General features: G+C 45.7%; 1 protein-coding gene across 1 annotated transcript in view; it reads right to left on the minus strand.

The window, feature by feature from the left end:
- MFHAS1 (multifunctional ROCO family signaling regulator 1) overlaps positions 1-21,673 on the minus strand; it is a 61,786-nt gene extending 40,113 nt beyond the window's left edge. Inside the window, exon 1 of the mRNA XM_044305248.1 lies at positions 18,409-21,673. Within this exon, the coding sequence (XP_044161183.1) occupies positions 18,409-21,274 (2,866 nt within the window). The 5' untranslated portion in view covers positions 21,275-21,673. The remainder of the gene's footprint in view (positions 1-18,408) is intronic.
- Positions 21,674-23,398: the final 1,725 nt, after the last annotated feature.

Below are 23,398 nucleotides of genomic sequence, written 5' to 3' on the forward strand. Positions count from 1 at the left end.
AAATTACAGATGTGTGAATAAACCCTTAAGATGGATTTATATGGTCCGATATTCAGGCCAATTATTGGAAAAGAACATTCGTTCCTGATAACCTGCCCATCTAATAATTCCTGATAACCTGCCCATTCGTTCCTGATAACCTGCCCATCTGCTGCAGATCATTGGGTGCCGAAATGATCTGAGGTGCGAACACTTCAGTCATCGTTCCTAGGCAGCAGATTGTAAAGTCTGAACAGCGCTCTGCTGCCCAGAAGCAATGATTCTGTACGGGGGCGAGCGATCGCTTATCCTCATACTGTGGAGGTGATCGCCATCTCCACTTAATGAACAGCTGACTTTCGGGAAGGAAGAACTCAGTCCTGACAGTCAGCTGCTCGTTAAGTGGAGGCGAAGCGCCTTCTCTGCGCAGCATCTAAATGCACCATTAGGCTATTAGCGCGCAGATGCCAGAATACTACTGTCAGGTGATAACTATTCATCTCTATCACAGCGGCTCAGAGCACAGAGGTCTACAACCTTCTGGACGGTCGCGTTATCTGGGTGCATGTTTACAGTCTCTGCACTGAAAATACAACGGGGCAAATCTTCTGTATTAATATGCCACAACCTATTAACGCAATTCTATTGCAAGCCTTGTAGCAATATCTACATTTAGCAATCATCAGGTAAAATATTCACAGTTGGGTCGGTTGTGTAGATGACCGCTGTGCAAACAGACTTTCCTTCATGAAACTGACAAATCATCATGTAGGCCATGGAGAGTCCATTCTGAAAAGATAAGCCTCTGGTGAACACAGCTTATTGACTGAGCAAAGTCAGAACGCGCCATGGAAAATGGCTTGACTGATCCTTTGACTCACCCATCTAAAGTACATGAAAATGTTTAATGAGAATAGTAATTACCACTTATGGAATATCAGAAATATTTTATGAAGAGTCCATTATTTAACTATTTAAAAGCTGAAAACAGTATTAGCTATTATACGCTACGTATTATAGCTATAGCGCCAAATGCACACAACACAAGCTGATTGACCTAACATAGGCCAAGAGTGCCTTCCTGCCTCAGGAGCTCCACTTGACGTATACATATAAGTGCAGTATCTGTCCAACTAATATCGTCCTCCAGCGCTGTCTGCTCGCCACATACAAATGCTTTAATAAACTAGCTGACCTACTTCAGAAATGGGAAAAAAAGAAAGAAATCAGACTTACAAAGTCATATTTAAGCCCCTTGTAGCTATAAAAGATATTGTACTCCTTAATGGATATCCCACGGCTGTTCCCATTGTGACTGTGTTCGTTCATTCTCTCTTTATATATATATATATATATATATATATATATATATATATATATATATATATATATATATATATACACACACACACCAGATCTCCACCGGATCACATTATAGTTAAAGGGCTTCTGTCACCCCACTAAAGTGATTATTTTTTTTTGGGCTGGTGAAATTAGTTATATTGCGATATATCACAATATAATTGTGTCACTTACTTTGATCCAGCAGTTTCTTCAAAAAACGAAGTTTTATCATATGTAAATTCGGTCTCTAACAGCAAGTAGGGCGGCTACTTGCTGCTAGCTGCTGCAGAAATCCGCCCTCTCGTCGTGTTGATTGACAGGGCCAGCCGGGATCTCCTCCTCTGGCCAGCCCTGTCGGCATTTCAAAAATCGCGCGCCTCTGTGGATTCGGCGCAGGCGCTCTGAGATGAGGAGGCTAGTCTCCTCAGCACTCCCTCAGTGCGCCTGCGCCGATGACGTCTTCTATTTCGGTGATGTCATCGGCGCAGGCGCACTGAGGGAGTTCTGAGGAGACGAGCCTCCTCATCTCAGAGCGCCTGCGCCGAATCCACAGAGGCGCGCGATTTTTGAAATGCCGACAGGGCTGGCCGGAGGAGGAGATCCCGGCTGGCCCTGTCAATCAACACAATGAGAGGGCGGATTTCTGCAGCAGCTAGCAGCAAGTAGCCGCCCTACTTGCTGTTAGAGACCGAATTTACATATGATAAAACTTAGTTTTTTGAAGAAACTGCTGGATCAAAGTAAGTGACACAATTATATTGTGATATATCGCAATATAACTAATTTCACCAGCCCAAAAAAAAAAAATCACTTTAGTGGGGTGACAGAAGCCCTTTAATGGGGCCGGAGGGCATTTCAGTACTGTCTGGCAATGCTGGATCGAGAGCTCCAGCACAGCCTGCCTAATCTCTTACCGCATACATAAAACTAGCCTAAACCTGTCTACAAGAGAACTCTTTAATTACCCACCCCATGTCCATAAAGACATCATACATTGAAAGGCGCAAGACAACACCCCAAATTAGTCATAACAGGCTTTTTCATTGCGAGAAGAGACCCTGCGTGATGCAAACTATGGAGGAAAATAATAATGGAATACAATCCTTAGGCTAGGACTATACTGCAACATTGGTCGTACCCCAGCTGTGGCAGCGAGGATCGCTGAACAGTGGTGATCCCATAGAAATGAATGGGATCGCTGCGACCGCCACAATATATCCAGCTGTGGTGAATTTCTTGTGACTGTCATGGTGATCCCATAAATTTCTATGGGATCACCACTACTCTGTGATCCTGGCTGCGACAGCTGGGGCACCAGGTAGCTGGCGAAACATGTCGGGGGGCAGTGTATGAGGTGATTTTAGACATTAGGAGTACCCATCACGTGCAAATACATACAAGGCAGTAATAACCGCTAGGAATAATCTGGAGCCAGCGCGCCGCTACCAGACCTAGAAATAATATATGTTACACAGCACGGGAAAAGGGGAACACCTGATATATTTTTTAACCCCTTAAGGACCGAGGACGTACCGGTACGCCCTATTTCCCGAGTCCTTAAGGACCGAGGACGTACTGGTACGTCCTGACTTAAAATCTGAATTCCGGCGCCGCGGGGGTTAATCGAAACGGGATTTCGGCTGAAATCATTCAGCCGGCATCCCGTAACAACGCAGGGGGGGGTCATTGGACCCCCCCGTATCGGCGATCGCAGAAAACCGCAGGTCAATTCAGACCTGCGGTTTTCTGCGTTTCCGGTCCATTCGGGTGTCCTGTGACCCGATGAACCGGAAAAAGACTGCGATCGGTGGCGTAATTTTACACCACCAATCGCAGTCCGAGGATTTGAGGAGGCGGTGCTGGCCCTGGTGCTGAACGCCGCTGTCCAGGGTGCTGATTGGTGCAGGGGAGAGAGGCGCGAGATTCAAACTTCCTGCGCTCCTCTCTCCCCTCCTCTTCCTGTCCAGCACCCTGACCGCGCAGCATCGTCCAGCACCAGCTCCTGTGTCCCCCTAAATCGGCATCCATCACCCTCCTGCACCCATCGCCACCCAGGTAGGTTAGGGTCAGTGAGGGAGAGGCACCTTTAGGCAGGGATAGAAGGGAAAAGTTAGGAAAAAAAAAAAAAAAAAAAAAGCACATTTATTCCAAACTTTTTTGTTTCAACTTTCAGACACCAGACCCCCCCTGCCACTTTTTTTCAGTAACCCACTGGTGAATTTGATGGTGGAGCAGACGAATCTGTACGCCCAACAGTTCGTCGCTCAAAACCCAGGCTCAGTTTTGGCTAGACCCGGTGGCTGGACGCCGGTCAGTGCAGCCGAGATGAGGACATTTTGGGGCCTCGTGCTGCATATGGGTCTAGTCCAAAAACCCAGTGTCAGGCAATACTGGAGTGGGGACGTCCTGTACCAGACCCCACTGTACAGTATGGTCATGATACGTCACCGGTTTGAGGCCATCCGGAAATGTCTGCATTATTCCGATAATGCAGCATGTCCACCCCGAGGTGATCCTGCCTATGACCGGCTGTATAAGATACGGCCGGTCATCGATCACTTTGGGGCCACATTTCAGCAGGCCTACGTACCTGGAAGGGAGGTCGCGGTTGATGAGTCTCTCGTTGCGTTCAAGGGGAGACTCAGTTTCCGCCAATACATTCCCACAAAGCGGGCGAGGTATGGCGTGAAGCTATACAAAATTTGTGAGAGTACCTCAGGGTACACTTGCAAATTTCGTGTGTACGAGGGGCGAGATTCCCGTATTCAACCCCCAGAATGTCCCCCCACTCTGGGTGTTAGCGGGAAACTCGTGTGGGACCTTATGTACCCACTGCTGGATAAGGGTTACCACTTGTACGTGGATAACTTTTATACCAGCATTCCCTTGTTCAGGTCCCTTGCCGCCAGATCCACGTTCGCTTGTGGGACCGTGCGGAAAAATCAACGCGGCCTCCCTGCCTACCCCCTCCAGGTACCTATCCCCAGGGGTGAGACCCGTGCACTTACCAGTGGAAACCTGTTGCTGGTCAGATATAAGGACAAGAGGGATGTCCTTATGCTGTCCCCAATCCACGGTAACAGCACCACCCCAGTCCCTGTGCGAGGTACCGCGGCAACGGTCCTCAAGCCCGATTGTATCGTCGACTACAATCGGTATATGGGAGGAGTTGATCTCTCTGATCAAGTCCTCACGCCATATAACGCCATGCGCAAAACCCGGGCATGGTACAAAAAAGTTGCGGTCTACTTGGTGCAGGTTGCCATGTACAACTCTTTTGTACTATCCCGAAGCGCTGGCAGCACAGGGACATTCCTCCAATTCTATGAGGCAGTCCTCAAGGACCTGATCTTTTCGGACCGGGAAAGAGCAGGCCGGAGTACCTCGGGAACTGGAGGCGCCCGGATCGTCCCTGGCCAACACTTTCCAGGTGTGGTCCCCCATACTGGAAAGAAGGGACGAACCCAAAAAAAGTGCAGAGTGTGTCACAAGAGGGGGATACGGAAGGACACCACAACTCAATGTGACACGTGCCCCGATCATCCGGGCCTCTGCATTATCGATTGCTTCAGGGAGTATCACACTTCCATGGAGTACTAAATTTTTATAATCCCCAACAGTTCACTAGAGAACATAAAACACTATGGCTCTCAGACTTTGGAGACACGAAAACAATTTCTCTTTCCCCAAAAAATATTAGTTTTAGTGCAGGCATCCTCAAACTGCGGCCCTCCAGATGTTGTAAAACTATAACTCCCAGCATGCCCAGACAACCTACAGCCATCATCAGGGCATGGTGGGAATTGTAGTTTTACAACATCTGGAGGGCCGCAGTTTTAGGACGCCTGCTTAGTGTCTCCAAAGTCTGAGAGCCATACATATTGGGCATCGTCGCGTGCGTAAAAGTCGTCGCTATAAAAATAACTTTTTACCAAACGCCTCGGATGAACGGTGTTAAAAATATAAAATAAAAACGGTGCCAAAACACCTATTTTTGGGCAAAATTTAAATTTAAATCCATTTTGCCGGTAATAAAGCAAGGGTTAACAGCCAAACAAAACTAAACATTTATTGCCCCAATTCTGTAGTTTGCAGAAACACCCCATATGTGGTCGTAAATGGCTATATAGCCGCACGGCAGGGCATAGAACGAAGGGAACTCCATACGGTTTCTGGAAGGCAGATTTTGATGGACAGTTTTGTTTTTTACACCATGTCCCATTAGAAGCCCCCCCTGATGTAGCCTAGACTAGAAACTCCAAAAAAGTGACCCCATCTAAGAAACTACACCCCTCAAGGTATTCAAAAGTTACTTTACAAACTATGTTAACCCTTTAGGTGTTCCACAAAACTAAATAGCGAATGTAGAAACAATTTTAGAATTAAATTTTTTTGTTACATTGCCTCAAAAAAGAGTAATATAGAGCAACCAAAAATCTAATTTACCCCAAAAATTGTCCCAAAACAACAACCACCTTATCCCGTAGTTTCCTAGATGGGGTCACTTTTATGGAGTTTCTACTCTAGGGGGGCATCAGGGGGCTTGAAAGGGTACATGGTGTAAATAAACCAGTCCAGCAAAATCTGCCTTCCAAAAACCGTATGGCGTTCCCCTTCTTCTATGTCCTGCCGTTTAGCCAAACAGTAGTTTACGACCACATTTGGGGTGTTTTTGCAAACTACAGAATCAGGGCAACCCATTTTGAGTGTTGTTTGGCAGTTAACCCTTGTTTTACTCCTGGAAAAAATTGATTATATTGGAAAATTTTCCAAAAAATAGAAATTTCAAAATTGTTTCTCCATCTGCCATTAACTCTTGTGGAACACCTAAAGGGTTAACAAAGTTTGTAAACCCAGTTTTGAATACCTTGAGGGGTGTACTTTCTTAGATGGAGTCACTTTTTTGAAATTTCTATTCTAGGGGTGCAACAGGGGGCTTCAAATGGGACATGGTATAAACAAAACCAGTCCAGCAAAATCTGCCTTCCAAAACCCATATGGTGTTCCCCTCCTTCTATGTGCTACCGTTCGGCCAAACAGTAGTTTACGACCACATATGGGTTGTTTTTGCAAACTACAGAATCAGGGCAACCCATTTTGAGTGTTGTTTGGCAGTTAACCCTTGTTTTACTCCTGGAAAAAATTGATTATATTGGAAAAATTTCCAAAAAATAGGAATTTCAAAATTGTTTCTCCATATGCCATTAACTCTTGTGGAAGACCTAAAGGGTTAATAAAGTTTGAAAAAACAGTTTTGAATACCTTGAGGGGTGTAGTTTCTAGAATGGGGTCATTTTTGGGAGGTTTCTATTATCTAAGCCTCACAATATGACTTCAAACCTGAACTGGTCCATAAAAAGTGGGATTTTGAAGATTTCTCAAAAATTTCAAAATTTGCTTCTAAACTTCTAAGCCTTGTAACATCCCCAAAAAATAAAATATCATTCCCAAAATGCTACAAACATGAAGTAGACATATGGGGAATGTAAAGTCATCACAATTTTTGGGGGTATTACTATGTATTACAGAAGTAGAGAAACTGAAACTTTGAAATTTGCTAATTTTTCAAAACTTTTGGTAAAAAATGTATTTTTTTATGCAAAAAAATTAACTTTTTTGACCCAATTTTAGCAGTGTCATGAAGTACAATATGTGACGAAAAAAAAAATCTCAGAACGGCCTGGGTAAGTCGAAGCGTTTTAAAGTTATGAGCACTTAAAGTGACACTGGTCAGGTTTGCAAAAAATGGCCTGGTCCTGAAGGTGAAAATGAGCCTGGTCCTTAAGGGGTTAAACAAATTGTGGTTAGATAGAAATAATAAAATAAATGAAGTATTAAAAGTTAAGTTTTAGTAGTAAGAAGTACACATGGCAAGATGAGGCAATCAGTAGTCTAAGACTAAATGTAAATAAGTATATTTAAGCCTCTACATGTGTGGGGTACATATGTAAAGTAACCAATGTTGCAGTGTAGACCTAGTCTAAGAGCTGCAGACAGATTTAAAGAAGTTCTCCAAGATTTTGTAAAATACGCCAGAAAGCTCCTCCCCTTTCAAATTTCTCACTGGACCTGCACCACTGCTCCAGTCCCTGCCATTCCAATCTCCACTGCAAATACAGCAGTCAAATGCCAATCACTGCCCTCAGCAGTGATGTGTCACTCATGAACATGTGACCGCTGAAGCCAGTGATATGCTGTAGTGGTCACAGGACTGATGCCCCAGCGGGGTTCAGAGTGGCAGGAATCATAGCGGTGGTGTGGTACATTTTAAAGATTAAAAAAAAAAAGTTAACACTTCCCCCTGCCAAGTTTTACACAATCCAAGCATGCTGCAGTGACACAGCATCCCTAACGCACGTGCTCGGTTTACGCAGCGGGACTGTCTAATGTTACATGACAGAAAATAGAAGGGTATGTTAATGAGAAGTCTATAAAAGCTCTCTCCTTCCCACCTACTACTGACATCTGCACTGGATTGTCAGATTTTCCTCTTTACCAGGGGAAAGGAAGGGGCTACTTTCACAATTCTTGAGAACAACTCCCCCAACAGAATTCAAAGATGGAAGCTGTAATGGAGGGCTGGACACAGAACGGCGCCAGTGATTTCACATCACCACTGGTTACACAGGACATTTGGGGAGCGAGTTACGGTTTTGTGTACCCATAAATCACAATTCTGTACAGATCTGTAATGAGCGAAAGGTCACCAGTTTAGCATTGGCGCAAGAGGTGCTAACTGGTGAGTTATATTTCCAGGCATATCTAAAATAGCGTTACCACTTCAGAAGGGTATGAGGGGACATGAAAGTGAAGAAACAGAACCCGCTGGAGAAGTAGCAACACACAGCCATTAAAAATGGATACACTGTCAGTTTTTCATGGCCATTTTGCATGTATGTATGCATCCATTTTATGGCGTTTATCCGTTTTTAACAGCAGTTTTGCATCAGATTTTAACAGCTGGTAAAAATGGATGAATGAGAGTTTTTTGGTTAGTTTTTTGCCCCCATAGTGCTCCCGGTATAGATAATGGGTCCCTTTGTGCCCCACATATTATAACATGCCTTTAACCCCCAACCCATGATAGTGCAGACAAATAATAATAATAATACTCACCTCACCCACTTGAACGCCCTGGGACGCTCGTTCCTCACTGGATGCTGCAGGACCGGAGCTTACAGCCTGGTCATGTCATGTCTTCACGCTGCATCCCAGTTAGGAGCAAGGGTTTGAAGAGCTGGTGTCCCCGCACACTCAGGTGGGTAATTTTTTTTTTTTAACCCCTGAAACGCCCTTGTAGCCTGTCTATATTGCCATTAAAAACAGGTCCATTGATTTCAACGGGGTCCATCTGGTCGAAATAGGGCATGTCCTATTTTTGGAAGGCGGCTGTCCATTAAAAAAAGGCCATGTGAATGAGGCCTAGCTACAGCGAAAAAAGCTTGAGTGAAAACTGACTGTTCAGCCATTCAAGGTACTAAAATCTAGGGAACCTAGGCAGAGGCCGGGACCATAACTAGAGGTTGGGTGCCTGGTGAAGACCAAATTCAGGGCAGAGGGTGCCTTGTACTAACATTTTTAGTGGTGGACAACTAATTTTAGATCTTATGAGGTGGTTCACATACATCAGCCGTGTCAGACATACAGTCACTGATTACATTTTTGGATTAAAAAATAAAGCTGTAAAGGACAGTTTTACGCCGCCCTCTCCACTATTCAGAAAGAAGGTGTGGCAGGGTCAAAAACGGGCATGGCCAGACGCCCTGACAAATTTATCTTAATTTATGCCAATTTTCTGGTGCAAATGAAGCTAGAAATCTACAGCAGCTCAGGGCTGTCAGAGATTTCTGTTTAGGCGCACGGACTGCGGGGTGATGTGCCTCATTTATAACAAGGTATGCACCTCATCATAAATGTGACATCCTCCGGGAGTGCAGGGAATATCAAGACCGATGCTTAAGGCCTCTTGCACACGACCATATGCCCTCCGAGATATACAGTCTGTGAGCGGGCCATATGTCCCGGAGCGGCGTTACACACAGCATAAAAGATTACAATGATGCTGTGCATGTCGAGCAGCATCATTGTCCCGCACTCATATGATCGTACGAGTGCGGGATAATAGCCCCGCGGGTGGCCTGATGGGCACAGCATCATTGTAATCTATGATGCTGTGTGCTCCCGATCTATGCCACTCCGGGACATGTGGCACACTCACGGACCGTATATCTCAGAGGGCATACAGTCTTGTGCAAGAGGCCTAAATCTACCCCTATATGCTAAGTTTTCTCTATGTACTGCATACCATAGAAAACCAAGGAATGTTTTTTTAAATAATGTTTCTGGTCCAGAAACATGGGCAGTGTTTTGGCCGCATCTCCCGGATCGACCGTGGCTCCCCTGAAGGATGCAGGAAAGACACGGATGAGCGGTCATGTGAAACCACTCCGTAGCCAGACGAGAACTCCCAAAGTCTCCACAGAAAATAGCCCAAAATATTAGATTCCAGCAGCAAATTTCTCCCTAGCACATGGAGGACCTGGCTCCTGAATATATTAGTTGAATACCTTTTGTCACCACCATCTTGGACTAGAGAGACTGATCTGCATCTACATCCTCTGGGGCTGCCATTTCTCTCAGCAGAGTACAGACGGCCATTGCTTACCCTGCTGATTGCCAGAGTTTTCTGCAGACAAATCCATAGCGGGGTTAGGCTACTTTCACACTAGCGTTGTTTTAATCCGGCGTTCAATTCCGACACTGGAACTGCCCACCGGATCCGGAAAAACGTGTGAAAACGGATTACATTTAAATCCTGATCAGGCTTTCGATCACAATGGAAAAATGCATTGGAAAAAACGGATCCGCCATTTATGGACTTTAACTTTTTTTTCACATTTTTCGGGTTTAACATGCAAAAGCCGGATCCGTTTTGACTGAACACACGGGGCCGGATCCGGCGTTAATGCAAGTCAATGGGAAAAAAGCCTGATCAGGCGTTCAGTCAAAGTGTTCAGGCTTTTTGGCCGGAGGTAAAAATACTGCATGCTACGTTTTTCTGAAAAGCCTGATCAGTCAAAAAGACTGAACAGAAGACATCCTGATGCATCCTGAAGGACTGACTCTCCATTCAGAATGCATTAGGATAAAACTGATCAGTTCTTTTCCGGATTTGAGCCCCTAGGACGGAACTCAGCGCCGGAAAAGAAAAACGCTAATGTGAAAGTACCCTTAGCTTCACACAGGCCTCAAGTTGCTACAGAAAGAAGTAATGTAATATATTTCTTCATAGGGCCCACACCCCCTCCCTGTGGACAGCCGAGAAAGCCACCATTAGGGTAAATCACGTGACAGACGCCATCTTGCTTCCTATGGTTCTACACTGTTTACACAGCCCACAGATAGGCCGCCACGCCTTCTACTCAGAGGCTGAGGTAAATTATGAGGAACATTATGTTACTGTGTCACTACAAACTGTTTAGCAGCTTATAAAGTGGTTAACCCCTTCAAGCCATGACCTCAGTGTGCGCTCTCTCTGTGGGGAAGGAAATGCTACCTAACCTGTTGTACAAAGCACGCACTTATGCTGCTACATTACCCGTCATTACTAGCCTCGCAGCTAGAAGAACTGCTCATGTGTCACACCCAGGCTTTCAACCTGCACATAAAAACAGTTAGGCCGCAATGTCTGTTTTGCCTGTAAAATGACCATTACGGTGACTGGTTATTTATGTCTGTCACTCATTGATCTGCCCACTGGAGAAGAAACACCATTACTCACACGTCATGAAAACGTACAATGGCCTATACAGTAATTCCTTAAAGGGATTCTGCCATGAGATTTTACCCCAGGATATGTCAATGTTCGTACTAATAACATGAATTCTAAGCTGGCTTTATTAACCTGCTTGTGGCTCTATTAGCCCAAAAAACAGGTTTTTATAACCTGTCAATGGCCTACCTAAGGGGACGTCCGTTAATACAGGGTGCCCGGCCGCACCCATCGCCGTCTGGTGCCCAGCTCCCTGTCTGCAGTGCCGTCTTCCTCACCTCAGCGCCGCCTCCGCAATCCTCCCGTCCCTCTGCCAGATCCCGCGAGTGCGCACTAGGATCAGCCTAATGCACCCGTGGGGACTCTAGGCAGCGGCTTCGTTGAGCGAAGTGCGCATGCGCATCAGGATACTAATCTGTCTGGTCATGTGATGGAGCTCATTATAATACACAGGCCTGATTCCCTGTACTGTAATGTCCACACCTGTGGGACCTTCACATGACTGGCACAGATTTTTATCCAGTAGACAATGAAGGACAGCAAGCAGAGGTCTTGAAATGGTAAACTCATACATTAAATATACTGGAAATCAGTGTAGCTTTTCATTAGACACAGAATGACATTTACTATCACTATGCAGGTCTTAAAAGCTTACACACAGGACGGTATTTGGTATACGTGTTATATAGATCTATGATAAGGTAGTAAGCATGACAGGGAGGCATGCATGCGGTCATATTTAAAAGGCAAAAAAAAAAAGCTGTATCTTTCATTAGACACTGTATGTAATACTATACTCCATCTATTGTAGAAGTGCTATAAGAGAATACAGTGTGATACAAGACATACAAAACAGTTGTGTATTGGGGTCCACAGCACACGCTGTTAGCCCTAGTTCACACAGTCAGTGACTGAGCCAAAACCAGGTGCGGCTCTAAACACAGAACAGGTGCAGATCTCTCCCTTAGGCCTCTTGCACACGACCGTATGGTTTTTTCAGTATTTTGTGGTCCGTTTTTAACGGATGCGTTGTTCAGTTTTATGTTTCCGTTCTGTAGTTCCGCAAAAAAATCTCTGTATGGTTTCCGGATGCGATCCGTTGTTTGTGGATCGCAAATGGAAACACAATTTTTAATCACAAATGTATTTTAACAGTATACACATGGGCAAAGTGGGCATGGATCCGCAAAAAAATAAATAAATAATGATGACATACGGATGTGTTCCGTATTTTTTGCGGACCCATTGACTTGAAAAGAGTCACGGAACATTATTTGCGGACAATAATAGGACAAGTTCTATCTTTTAGCAGAACGGATATACGGAAACTGATTACATACGGAGTATATTCCGTTTTTTTGCGGAACCATTGAAATGGATGGTCTGTGGAGGCTCCACTCCTGGTTTTGGCTCACAATCACACTGACATGTGAACTAGGCCTTATATGTGCATAAGCCCTAGAGACAGATTTAAAAACTGGACCTGATTCTATCAGTTTCTAAGTTGTAAATGACACAAAGTAACTATTACTATATAGAAACCATGCTGTATTAGGTGACGGATTTAGTGGCAGGTTCCCTTTAAGCTTCCTCCTGGAATGAACAGCAGGAATTCCTTTGTGCTCCACTAGTCACACCAAAAAGTCCATTCATCTGAGAGCATCCGGCATCATCAGCAGCACATACTTGTACCCTGCGGCCACAAGACAATGCCCGTAACCAGCAACGCTGACAGTCACAGCTCCAACAGACAGCTGCATGATGGAACTTGTGTCCCTGCATTAGTCCTATAACCAGCCAAGGTCACGAATGCCAAGCTCGGCCGTCATTCTTCCCTCCACCTCACATGGTCATAGAGGCTGATAAAGAAAAAGTAATATACAGCATAACCAGTATGCAGACATCTGCAGGTCAATAGAAGGAATCACCCATGTAGGTGCCAGTGCTCTGTACTGTATAGACACAGTATGACAGGGCGCTGTGGACAGCATGCTGGAGCTGACTTTAATCCAACACCGAGGTATTCGAGGAATCTGTAAGGCCTACAGCCAGAGGGAGAAATGTTTAGTCTTGGGCTGAGCAGCAAGTCATCGGTGGGAGAGCTGCAGCACAGCTATGTCCACCAGTTCTTCTGTCACTGCCTAGTCACACTGCCATTACTATGCGGCTGCCAGGACAATCAGGGGGACACCCTGAAGGAGCTCTGCTTCTTTCTCGCTATACACAGAATACACAAGAATTTTTTTTTTTTTAAGGAATACGAAATTCAGATGTTAGTTTCTGTAAATCTGCATAGATAAGCTGGAAAATAAAGGTTCATCCCTCCGATTACCTAGTAAAGTGAAACACTGAACCCTATGCTAACATCTTTTTATAGCAGTCATATTTGTATTTTTTTTCACGTATAAATTGGGATTTCCATCCTGTTCGTACCACAGGGAACAACTGGCAATTTACTTCCATGACAGTCCTTCATGAACCTCTGAGTATATGTTGCACTAATGTTGCGCGGCAATTTTTTTAATGGCAGTCTATGGTGTTGCACTGCAACATGCGACATGTTGCGACTGCGACGCGACAGTCACAGAAAAATCCATCTTGAATTGATTTTCTGCGACTGTCGCGTCGCAGCATGTCGCATGTTGCAGTGCGACACCATAGACTGCCATTATAAAAATTGTCGCGCGACAAATGTCGTCGTGTAGACCTAGCCTTAGGGCTCATGCACACGACAGTATTTTGCGTTCAGTATACTGGACGTTTTTTTGAGCTCAGTATACGGAACATATACTGAACCATTCATTTCAATGGTTCAGCAAAAAATACTGAAGTGTCTCAGTGTGCATTCCGTTTCAGTATTTCAGTATTTCTGTGCCGTGAAAAGATAGAACATGTCCTATACTTGTCCGCAAATCACGGTGCTTGGCTCCATTCAAGTCAATGGGTCCGCAAAAAAAACGGAACACATACGGAAATGCATCCGTATGTCTTCCGTTTCCGTTCCGTTTTTTCCTGAACCATCTATTGAAAATGTTATGCCCAGCCCAATTTTTTCTATGTAATTACTGTATACTGTATATGGCATACGGAAAAACGGAAAGGAAACGGAAACACAACGGAAACAAAAAACGGAACAACGGATCCGTAAAAAACGGACCGCAAAACACTGAAAAAGCAATACTGTCGTGTGCATGAGGCCTTAGTCTACTCAGGTCTCCTTGGTACCTACAATTTTTTCATCCAATTACCACTTACAGGCCTATTGGACTAATAGTTATCATTTCAATTTTCACATAATTATTTGAATTTGAGAAATTATCCTGACGTGTAATAACGTGCAGAGATCGAACGACGAGTGATAAACCATTCATTTTCTGCGGATTATACATCTCTGCCCGACTGAAAGATTGCTAGTCCCCACCACATTCCCTTCCCTGATCAGAAGTTATTAGGAGGGCAAGGTCGGGTTCAAACAGGACTGAAAATCCAGCTGAAAAATCTGCTGCTGTTTCTGGTGCGTTTCCGCAGTAAAAATCCTCAACAAAACTGCATGTATTACATGTGGTTTTTGCTACAGAAAAGTCAGATTTCACCCTTTCCATTGCAAAGGGTGAAATCTGCAAAATTTGACATGCTGCAGATTTTAAATCCACAATGTCGCATCCTTTCCCTAGCATGATGGATGAGAATTCAGAAATTCAATGCAAACAGTTTGCTCATTAATGAAAAAATATCTGCCCGTCTAATAGGACCCTTACTCACTATCCTCCAGGTGGTGCTTCAAGTAAATGGATCTCTTAGGCCTCTTTCAGACAGGTGTTGCGGGAAAAGGTGCGATTTTTCCGCGCAAATGCAAAAGATTGTAATGCGTTTTGCACGCGCGTGAGAAAAATTGGCATGTTTGGTACCTAAACCCGAACTTCTTCACAGAAGTTCGGGTCTGGGATCGATGTTCTGTAGATTGTATTATTTTCCCTTATAATATGGTTATAAGGGAAAATAATAGCATTCTGAATACAGACTGCATAGTACAATAGCGCTGGAGGGGTTAATTTTTTTTTATTTAACTCACCTTAATCCACTTGCTCACGCAGCCCGGCTTCTCTTCTGTCTTCTTATTTGCTGTGTGCAGGAAAAGGACCTGTGGTGATGTCACTACGGTCATCACATGATCCATCACCATGGTAAAAGATCATGTGACGGACCATGTGATGACCGGAGTGACGTCACCACAGGTCCTTTTACTGCACACAGCAAATAAGAAGACAGAAGAGATGCCGGCTGCGCGATGAAGTGGATTAAGGGGAGTAAAAAAAATTATTTATTTTTTTTTTACCCCTCCAGCACTATTGTACTATGCATTCTGTATTCAGAATGCTATTATTTTCCCTTATAACCATGTTATAAGGGAAAAAATTTATGATCGGGTCTCCATCCCAATCGTCTTCTAGCAACCGTGCGCGGAAAAAAAAACAAAAAAAAAAAAACGCACCACATCCGCACTTGCTTGTGGATGCTTGCGATTTTCACGCAGCCCCATTCACTTTTATGGGGCCTGCTTTGTGTGAAAAACGCACAAAATAGAGCTTTCATGCGATTTTCACGCAACGAACAAGTGATGCGTGAAAAAAATCACCGCTCATGTGAACAGCCCCATAGAAATAAATGGGTCCTGATTCAGTGCGGGTGAAATGCGTTCAACCTGCGCGGAAAACTCGCCCGTGTGAAAGGGGCCTTAGGCTACTTTCACACCTGCGCTTTCTGCTACTGAGATCCGTCATAGGGTTCACACAGATTTAACAAAAAATGTTGCTAAAAAAAAGGCCATAACAATCAAATATAAATATATAGCAATTAGCTAGCCACGACAGCGTGTAGCACTGCAGCCACTTAACTGAATGGGGTTCCAATGTGACTTGCATGTATCACGGTGGGGAGTGGGGGAAACCCCCACTGTACAATGTCAAGTATAAAGGGGGAGCAGCTAGGCCAGGATCAGGTCACCTCCTAAAGTATCCCTAATCCTCACCCTAACTCTTAACCATATGAGCGGACCTTGATGGTAGGACGGCTCATACCCTGGATACCTTTGGCCCTGAGAATCCCTCACATAGGAGCAGGGATTCTTCCAAGACACGGAGGAACAGGAGTCTCAAATGGCCTAGCTGCAGGGAAAAGTGGAAGACTGAATACAGCAACAGAGTCGGCAGGTAAGAACACCAGACAACACGCTTACCTGCCGCTGCCACCACAACTGGAACCTGTGCATACGTACAGTAGCTCTCACACCACACAGGACTCCGTACCAACAACACAACACACAGGTATCCAGCACACCAGATACTGCCTGGGCCCAATACAGCAAGGTGCACGGCAGCCCCAGGCAGCACCGCATACAGACTTATAGTTCACCCTTCCAGGAAACCAGCCCCCTCACGGGGCTAGCATACATGCTGGATCACAACACCAAACATGGAACCGCAAGCTAGACATAACGCCACACCACATGTAAGGGAGGAAAGACATCAATATCCTACAAGGTGGCCCTCAAGGACTGGGCAGACAGAGCTCCAGCACCAACGACGGCTGGAGTACCACTGACTCCAGCCATGGAGCCACAGGTAATAAAACCCAAGTGACCACACCCAGTCAGGGAGTTAACCCTTCCAGCACCAGACAGAAGGAGGAAACCACTAAAAGGGTAAGTGCACCACATGCCATAACAGAAACACGTTGCCCAGGGCAACTGCAAGCGTGGCAAAAGTGTCACGGCGCACACCGCAAAGGCTGTGACAGCATGTTTCCATGGCCTCAATCCCTGACTTGCAGAAAATCCAGCACTGCTGCAGTGCTACGCAGTGATTGCTGGTTGTGGCCAAGATTGCCTCAACCCAAGGCCACCTGCACAAGTTGCAGAATATGTCATTTTTCCATGTGGAATCCCATGCAGAAAAACCACAGTGTAGTACAGTACCAGCAAAGCGTATAAGACTACACAAACCTCATGTACACTTTGCGCATTATTTCTATGCGGAAATTGACCTGCCTGCACATTTCCGTAGCACTACATGGGCTCACCAGACATATGAGAATGTAACTTCACGTTTTCATGTAGATAATTTTGCTAGAAAACATCTTGATGTCAATGACCTGAAACAGGAAAACGTTCCAGCGATACCATTATGGGACATGAAGCAGCTGTTCCCGACTCCATACTGAACATATGTACAATGAGTAAAACCTCTGGTACATGGACCCACAATGGTACTTTACACTAACCCGCATCAGGAAACAGCAATGGTTTACCCCATATATATTAAAGGGAGACTCCAACATTTCCCATTGTAATTAACCATTACATTGACATAACATAAAAGTACATTCCCTGTGGGTGACAGTCCACTCACATTGAAATGAAGTGCTGCATTAGCTATCCTTGCGCTTGCCACTGACATGAATGGACTAAAGCTGTCATTAAAGGGGTTGTCCAGGATTTCCATATTGATGGCCCATCAATATCTGATTGGGGGATGTCCAACAACCAACACCCACAGCAATTAGCTGTTCTATTGTGTAACGGATGGAGACGGTAACTGAAGTGCCACAGTAACACAATGGATGGAGATGTCCAGCTCCAGTGCTGCTGACAAACAGCAGGGATGCAGGCTGTTAGGCCCCTGATGACCAGATATTGATGGCCTATCCTGAGGAATAAAAAAAATGACAACCCCTTTAAGGAGCCAAAAATGCACCCCTCCATGTCAGTATTGGTGGTACTCCGCTACATCAGCTCTCATGCAGCACCATAGATCTCAGCTGCCTGATTCACTGTACAGCAGGCTATACCCATCAGATTACTATATCATCCATTAGATCCTTTGTGCCTTCACCATGCCAGACTAACCTGGCACTGAAGGATGATAGTGATCAGATGATCGACCTAAAGGGCATATAAACCTTTTAGAAATGAGCTTAATAAAAGATGAAACTTGCCAATATTACCAAACTGCAACCAGCAATCTGAATGTGAAGGAATACCGGTCTACACATAAGCACTGTACGGCCTATGGTGTGCACTGGGTGGCCCTGATCATAACCACAGCAACCGGAAAGAAACATCCACTGCTTCCATTTCTGCCTGCATTCAGGACTGCACAGCTTTATTTATAAGACATTACCACACCCTTAACAATAAAGCTCTTTCCAGTTCTCTCATATGTATAGTTATCCTTCTGCTCCATTTATATCTAATACATTCCAAGTATAAGGTGTTACATGCACAAAAACTCAACCATGGAGAAATAAAATCTTACCTGGGAAGGTGTGTGGATTTGGTGATCCCCTTTTAAGGCACTTGGAGCACAGAACATGTACTGTGTAGTATAGGCCTGGCCATTCCAGTAATAGTGCATTCAGCTCTTCCACCAAGGGTGTTATGGCCTGCCATGCCGTCCAGATATTAGGCAGTGAGGCATGGCTGGCAATAGACAAAATGTCTGACCGTAAGGCTCCTTTTGAAGGTCGAAAGCTCACCACAACTGGCACTTTTCCCCTGTAGGCAAAGATCTGAAATTTACCATCTGAACGGTGCACTATATGACTATTAATCTGGACGCTAAAGCGGGCAAACAAGCCAGGTGGGAACAGGAACGGAAAGCTGTATTCTATCTGAAGCTGTTCCACCGCCAGAGATTGTCCTGATAAGTTGGTACCATTGATCCAAGCCTCTGCATGAGGCACCTCATTCTTTACGTAGCATGGGAACTTATACCAAGCTGTGGCCCCATTCAACGGCTTGGACTTAGGTTTATTCATACAGTAACAGAGGCCCATCTTCTCCAGAAGTTCTAGTATGAGTTGCAAGTCTTGTTGGGTTTTGATATGTGGTTTGAGTAGTAACTTAATGACATGAGTGGGCAAAAGTCCATGAAGTAGAAACCCTTCCACATAATGATGGAATTGGGTAGCCCTCAGGTCATCCACATTAGTGTCACTCATAAGTTTCTGCAGTAGGACAGAGGCATCCCTCTGGAAAAAGACATTCAAAATGTCAATCAGTTTAGTCAGATTATGAAAAACGTACTCTTTAAGAGTCGCATTGTCTTCAAAGTAGAGCAGCTTGCCGCTCTCGTGTAAATAAGACAGGGCACTCTGTAGCCTGTCCTCAGTTAGGCCAGCCTGTAGGCCTAGGCGTGCCGAGTCCCACCAGGTCAGCCACAGCTCCTGAGGCTTAAAGTGCAATTCCTCCAGCATTTGCCAGGATTTGGGAAGAACTCTATGCAAATTTGGGAAAATCTCTCTGTGCTCCGCCACAGAAAGGAGCTTTTCCCTCAAGCGCCTAATGTTAGAATAATTGTGGCAGCTAACACAGAGGACCGGGGAGAGGATCTGAAGACGGTTATTCATTAAATATTGGTAATGGGCTTTCTTCCTCCTCAGGTTCTTATCACTGACACCATAAAAAGCTGCATGAGGGTTTGAGGCACGCATGTCATAGTCTTGGCTGAGGGCTTCATCAACAGTCTGTGCCAGACTCTGTAAGGTCTCTGAATCCTTCTTCTCCTGCAGAGCTATCTGGTGGTGTATATCAAGGCATTTCTCCTCAATGTCCGTCTCCTCACATAAATCTGCATGAGTCCCTACGATGCATACAACTGCATGTGGTACCTTGGCACTGATAAAATGTAGAAAATGGCCTACAGACATATAAAACTGCTTAGAAACATAGGACTTTAGATTAACTGCTAGGATATATAAAGCACCGGGGGAGAGGAAGAAGGGGTTGATTATGTCATAGCTCTGGTCCCCAGCTAAATCATACACTATGAAAGTAATTCCCCGCTCCGCATCAGCTGTCCAGTTGGTGACCTCAATCCCTGTATTTCCCAGTATGCAGCTGGCCTGCTGACCATCAGTCAGACAATGTCTCAGTACAGTTTTGCCTGCTTCCTTCAGGCCTGTGAGGACCAGTTTTAACCTAGGCTTTACTGCAGGCTGTGAATGGGCAAGTTCCTTCTGATAAGCAGCAATGTAAGGGATCCCTTTCATACACACCTCATAAGGAGGCTGGATTAAAGGGTTGTCTTTGATCTTCCAGATATTGACTTTTGACAGCTTCCCAAAGTTATCTGGGAGAATTGCTATTTGGTTACCTTGCAACACCAGCTCCTCCAGCAAGCCCAGCTCCACAATGGAGTCCGGCAGGTACCTTATCCTGTTGTTATCCAGCCACAAAGTGACCAGCCTGAACAAGCTGGAGATGCCCTCTGGTAGCACAGTCATTTTATTCCGACTCAAGTAGAGCTCCTCCAGTTCCTGGAGGCACAGGAGGATCTTGGGGAAATCCTGGAAGGAGTTGGAGGACAGGTTGATCATCCTCAGCTTCTGCAGAGCCCCAAAGCCCTCAGGTAAGGAGGAGAGGTTATTGTTGTCTAGCATCAGGCTTTCCAGACTGGTCAGCTCACAAAAAGAGTCCGGCAAGGTGCAGAGGCCAGTGCTGCTCAGCCACAGTATCTTCAGAGGCTTCATGGCCCGTATGCCATCAGGAAGGGAGCCGCTACTGCAGAGCATCTTGTTCCCAGAGAAGTCCAGCTCCTCCAGGGCAGGCAGCTGCAGGATCTGCTGAGGGAAGCTGCACAGCTCGTTGTGGTCCAGGTCCAGGGCTCTGAGGCGGGCTAGACCCTGCAGGGCGTCGGGCAGCTGGCTGATCCGGTTGAAGCTCACGTCCAGCTCCTCCAGGTGGACCAGGGAGCCGATCTGCCTGGGCAGGGTCTGCAGCTTGTTGTGGCTCAGGCAGAGCTTCTTCAGCTGGCTCAGCAAGCCCACCGCTTCTGTCAGGCAGCTCAGCCGGTTGTGGCTCATGTCCAGCTCGGTCAGCCTGCCCAGCTCGTACACGGCGGAGGGCACGCTGAGGAGCTTGTTCCTGCGCAGGATGAGGACGTGCAGGTTGCCGGCAGACAGGCTCCGCAGGCCATCGGGCACGTCCTCCAGGGAGTTGTTGCCCAGATTGAGCACCTCCACGTCGCCGAGGTCCTCGGGGAGGATGAGCTTGTTCTGCTCGCCGCAGCTGAGGGTGAGCTGGCGCAGGCTGCTCCGCAGTTTCCTGGAGCGCAGAGCCGCGTCCCTCCATAGCCTGGCAGTCTTCAGGTCACAGGCATCCTTTGGCGCTGCCATCATCATGGAGACGGGGAGGGGGCGCCTGTCAGTGCTGCTGAAGCGTCATGGTGCACCATTCACGAGACACTGACAGCCTAGCGCAGCGATGGTGGACTGGAGAGGGAGCACAGCACGGGGGCCAGGCAGCCGGTGTGTCGGGCACCTCCACCCACCAGCCCGGGCGGACATGCTTCTTCTCCCCCCTCCATGGGAGGACAGAATGGGGGCAGGTAGGATGCGCGGCAGCTATTGTCTCGGAGAAGAATGAGGTGGCGGCGCCCGCTGCTCCTACATTGTCAGGTCTCCCTCTCTGTGGAGATGACTCTTAACCTGCTTCCCTCTCCCCCTCCCTGTAAAATCACAGGGTGGGGACTGCCTGGGAAAGGGAAATATCCCACTAGTGGAACTGCACTTCCCTGTTCTCGGCGCATCAGGCGCCATCTAGCGCTCACGCTGAGAATTGCGGCTGTTTTCACACAGGCATAAAGTGGCTAGGGCCAGACAAAAAAGGGTCAATTCACACTGAGGTTTTTTTTTTTGCGTGTTTCCGTCTCAGAATGAGCTCTAAAATAGCCTCCTATTCATTTCAATGGGATGCAGCACTTGCTTTTTTTCCCCCACATAAAATAAACGTGGAAGTTTGAACATTCTCTACAGAACATGACATTCTTAGGTCTCGGATGCGGACCCATTCATTTCAATGGGGCCGCAAAAGATGCTGTGCGCATCCGTGGCTCCGTTCCGCGTCCCGCTAAAAAAATATAACATGTCCTATTTGTGTCCGCGCTTTGCGGACAAGAATAGGCATTTATATTGCCGACACCCGTTCCGCAAATTGCGGAAGGCAACACAGGCGCCTTCCGTTTTTTGCGGATCCGTGGTTTGCAGTTGTGTGCATGAGGCCTTAGAAAGAGTCATCTCTGGTCTGGCAATCTGGAGCATAGGGATAAGGGATAGTTGGGTTAGGGTGGGGGAAAAGGATGATTCTGAAATAAAAGTAAAATGGTATGTAAAAGGCATTATTTACAGTACTAAATGGACACTATGACTTCTATATGTATTGTACTATATGCTTTCTTTGTTTCATTGCCTTAATAAAGAGAGGAAAAATGGAGCAGCATACCCTGGTTTGGGGCAGAGTCTCCCTCTGAAATGAATGGGAAGCATTAGTAAAGTTGTCCACTGCAACATCCACAAGCTGACAATGCAGTTTTGTATTAAAGGAAAATGTTTTGAAAAACTGCATCAAAAACCGCACACAAAAAAAGTAAAACAAAATGCACAGATTCTGCCTTGAATTTTGTAGGCAGATTTTCAAAATCCATCATGCGAACAGAATGCTCACACAATGCGGTATCCACATCAAGTTTTTACCCGTGCTTTTTTTTCAGACAGGTTTTCTAAAACTCGTTTTTAGTGCAGTTTCAGCGAGGATTTTTGATTCCTGACCATTTTTAATGGAAATTCTAAGCGCGGATTTCGCATCAAGAATGGAGAGACTTTTTTTCTTCTTCAGCGCAGATTCAGCTTGTTTTTTTTGGCACCGAATCCACGCTGAAACCCAATCTTACTCTGTCTGAACATACCCTTAGACAGAAAACAGCAGCATGGCCAATAGAGAGAGAATGATGGTGACATGAAGGCGCTAGATGAGGAGTAGAGGGATTCAGTATCCTGTATGACATGTCACTTGCCCTTTACTATTGATAGGTATGAGCAGACTCACCAAATACCAGGTAAAGGGGGCCCAGTGCGGTTAGTGAGGGCGGTGGAAGGGGGTGTAGAGAACTGAATCGTTTGTGAGGCCCCATCAATACTTTCTGAATCCCTGCTATGTGCAGTATCTCTTTACTGCATTATTCCTGAGCTGTGACATAACTGTGTGCATTATATTTGCATGATGATATCATTATATGTGTACATTATCCATCTACTATGACATCACTGTATACATTATTCTTGTTCTATAACTTCAGTCACTAATCCTTGCACTGTGACATCACTGTATTATAATTGGAATGTGACATCACTCCAGCGTCACTGAATTCATTTTACTGAAACATTATATTGTACATTATCTCTGCACTTTGACATCACTGTGTGCAGTTCATTATCATTTTACGGTGACATTACAGAACCAGGAGCACT

Source organism: Bufo gargarizans, chromosome 1 (assembly GCF_014858855.1).
Source record: "Bufo gargarizans isolate SCDJY-AF-19 chromosome 1, ASM1485885v1, whole genome shotgun sequence".
NCBI classification, from domain to species: domain Eukaryota; kingdom Metazoa; phylum Chordata; class Amphibia; order Anura; family Bufonidae; genus Bufo; species Bufo gargarizans.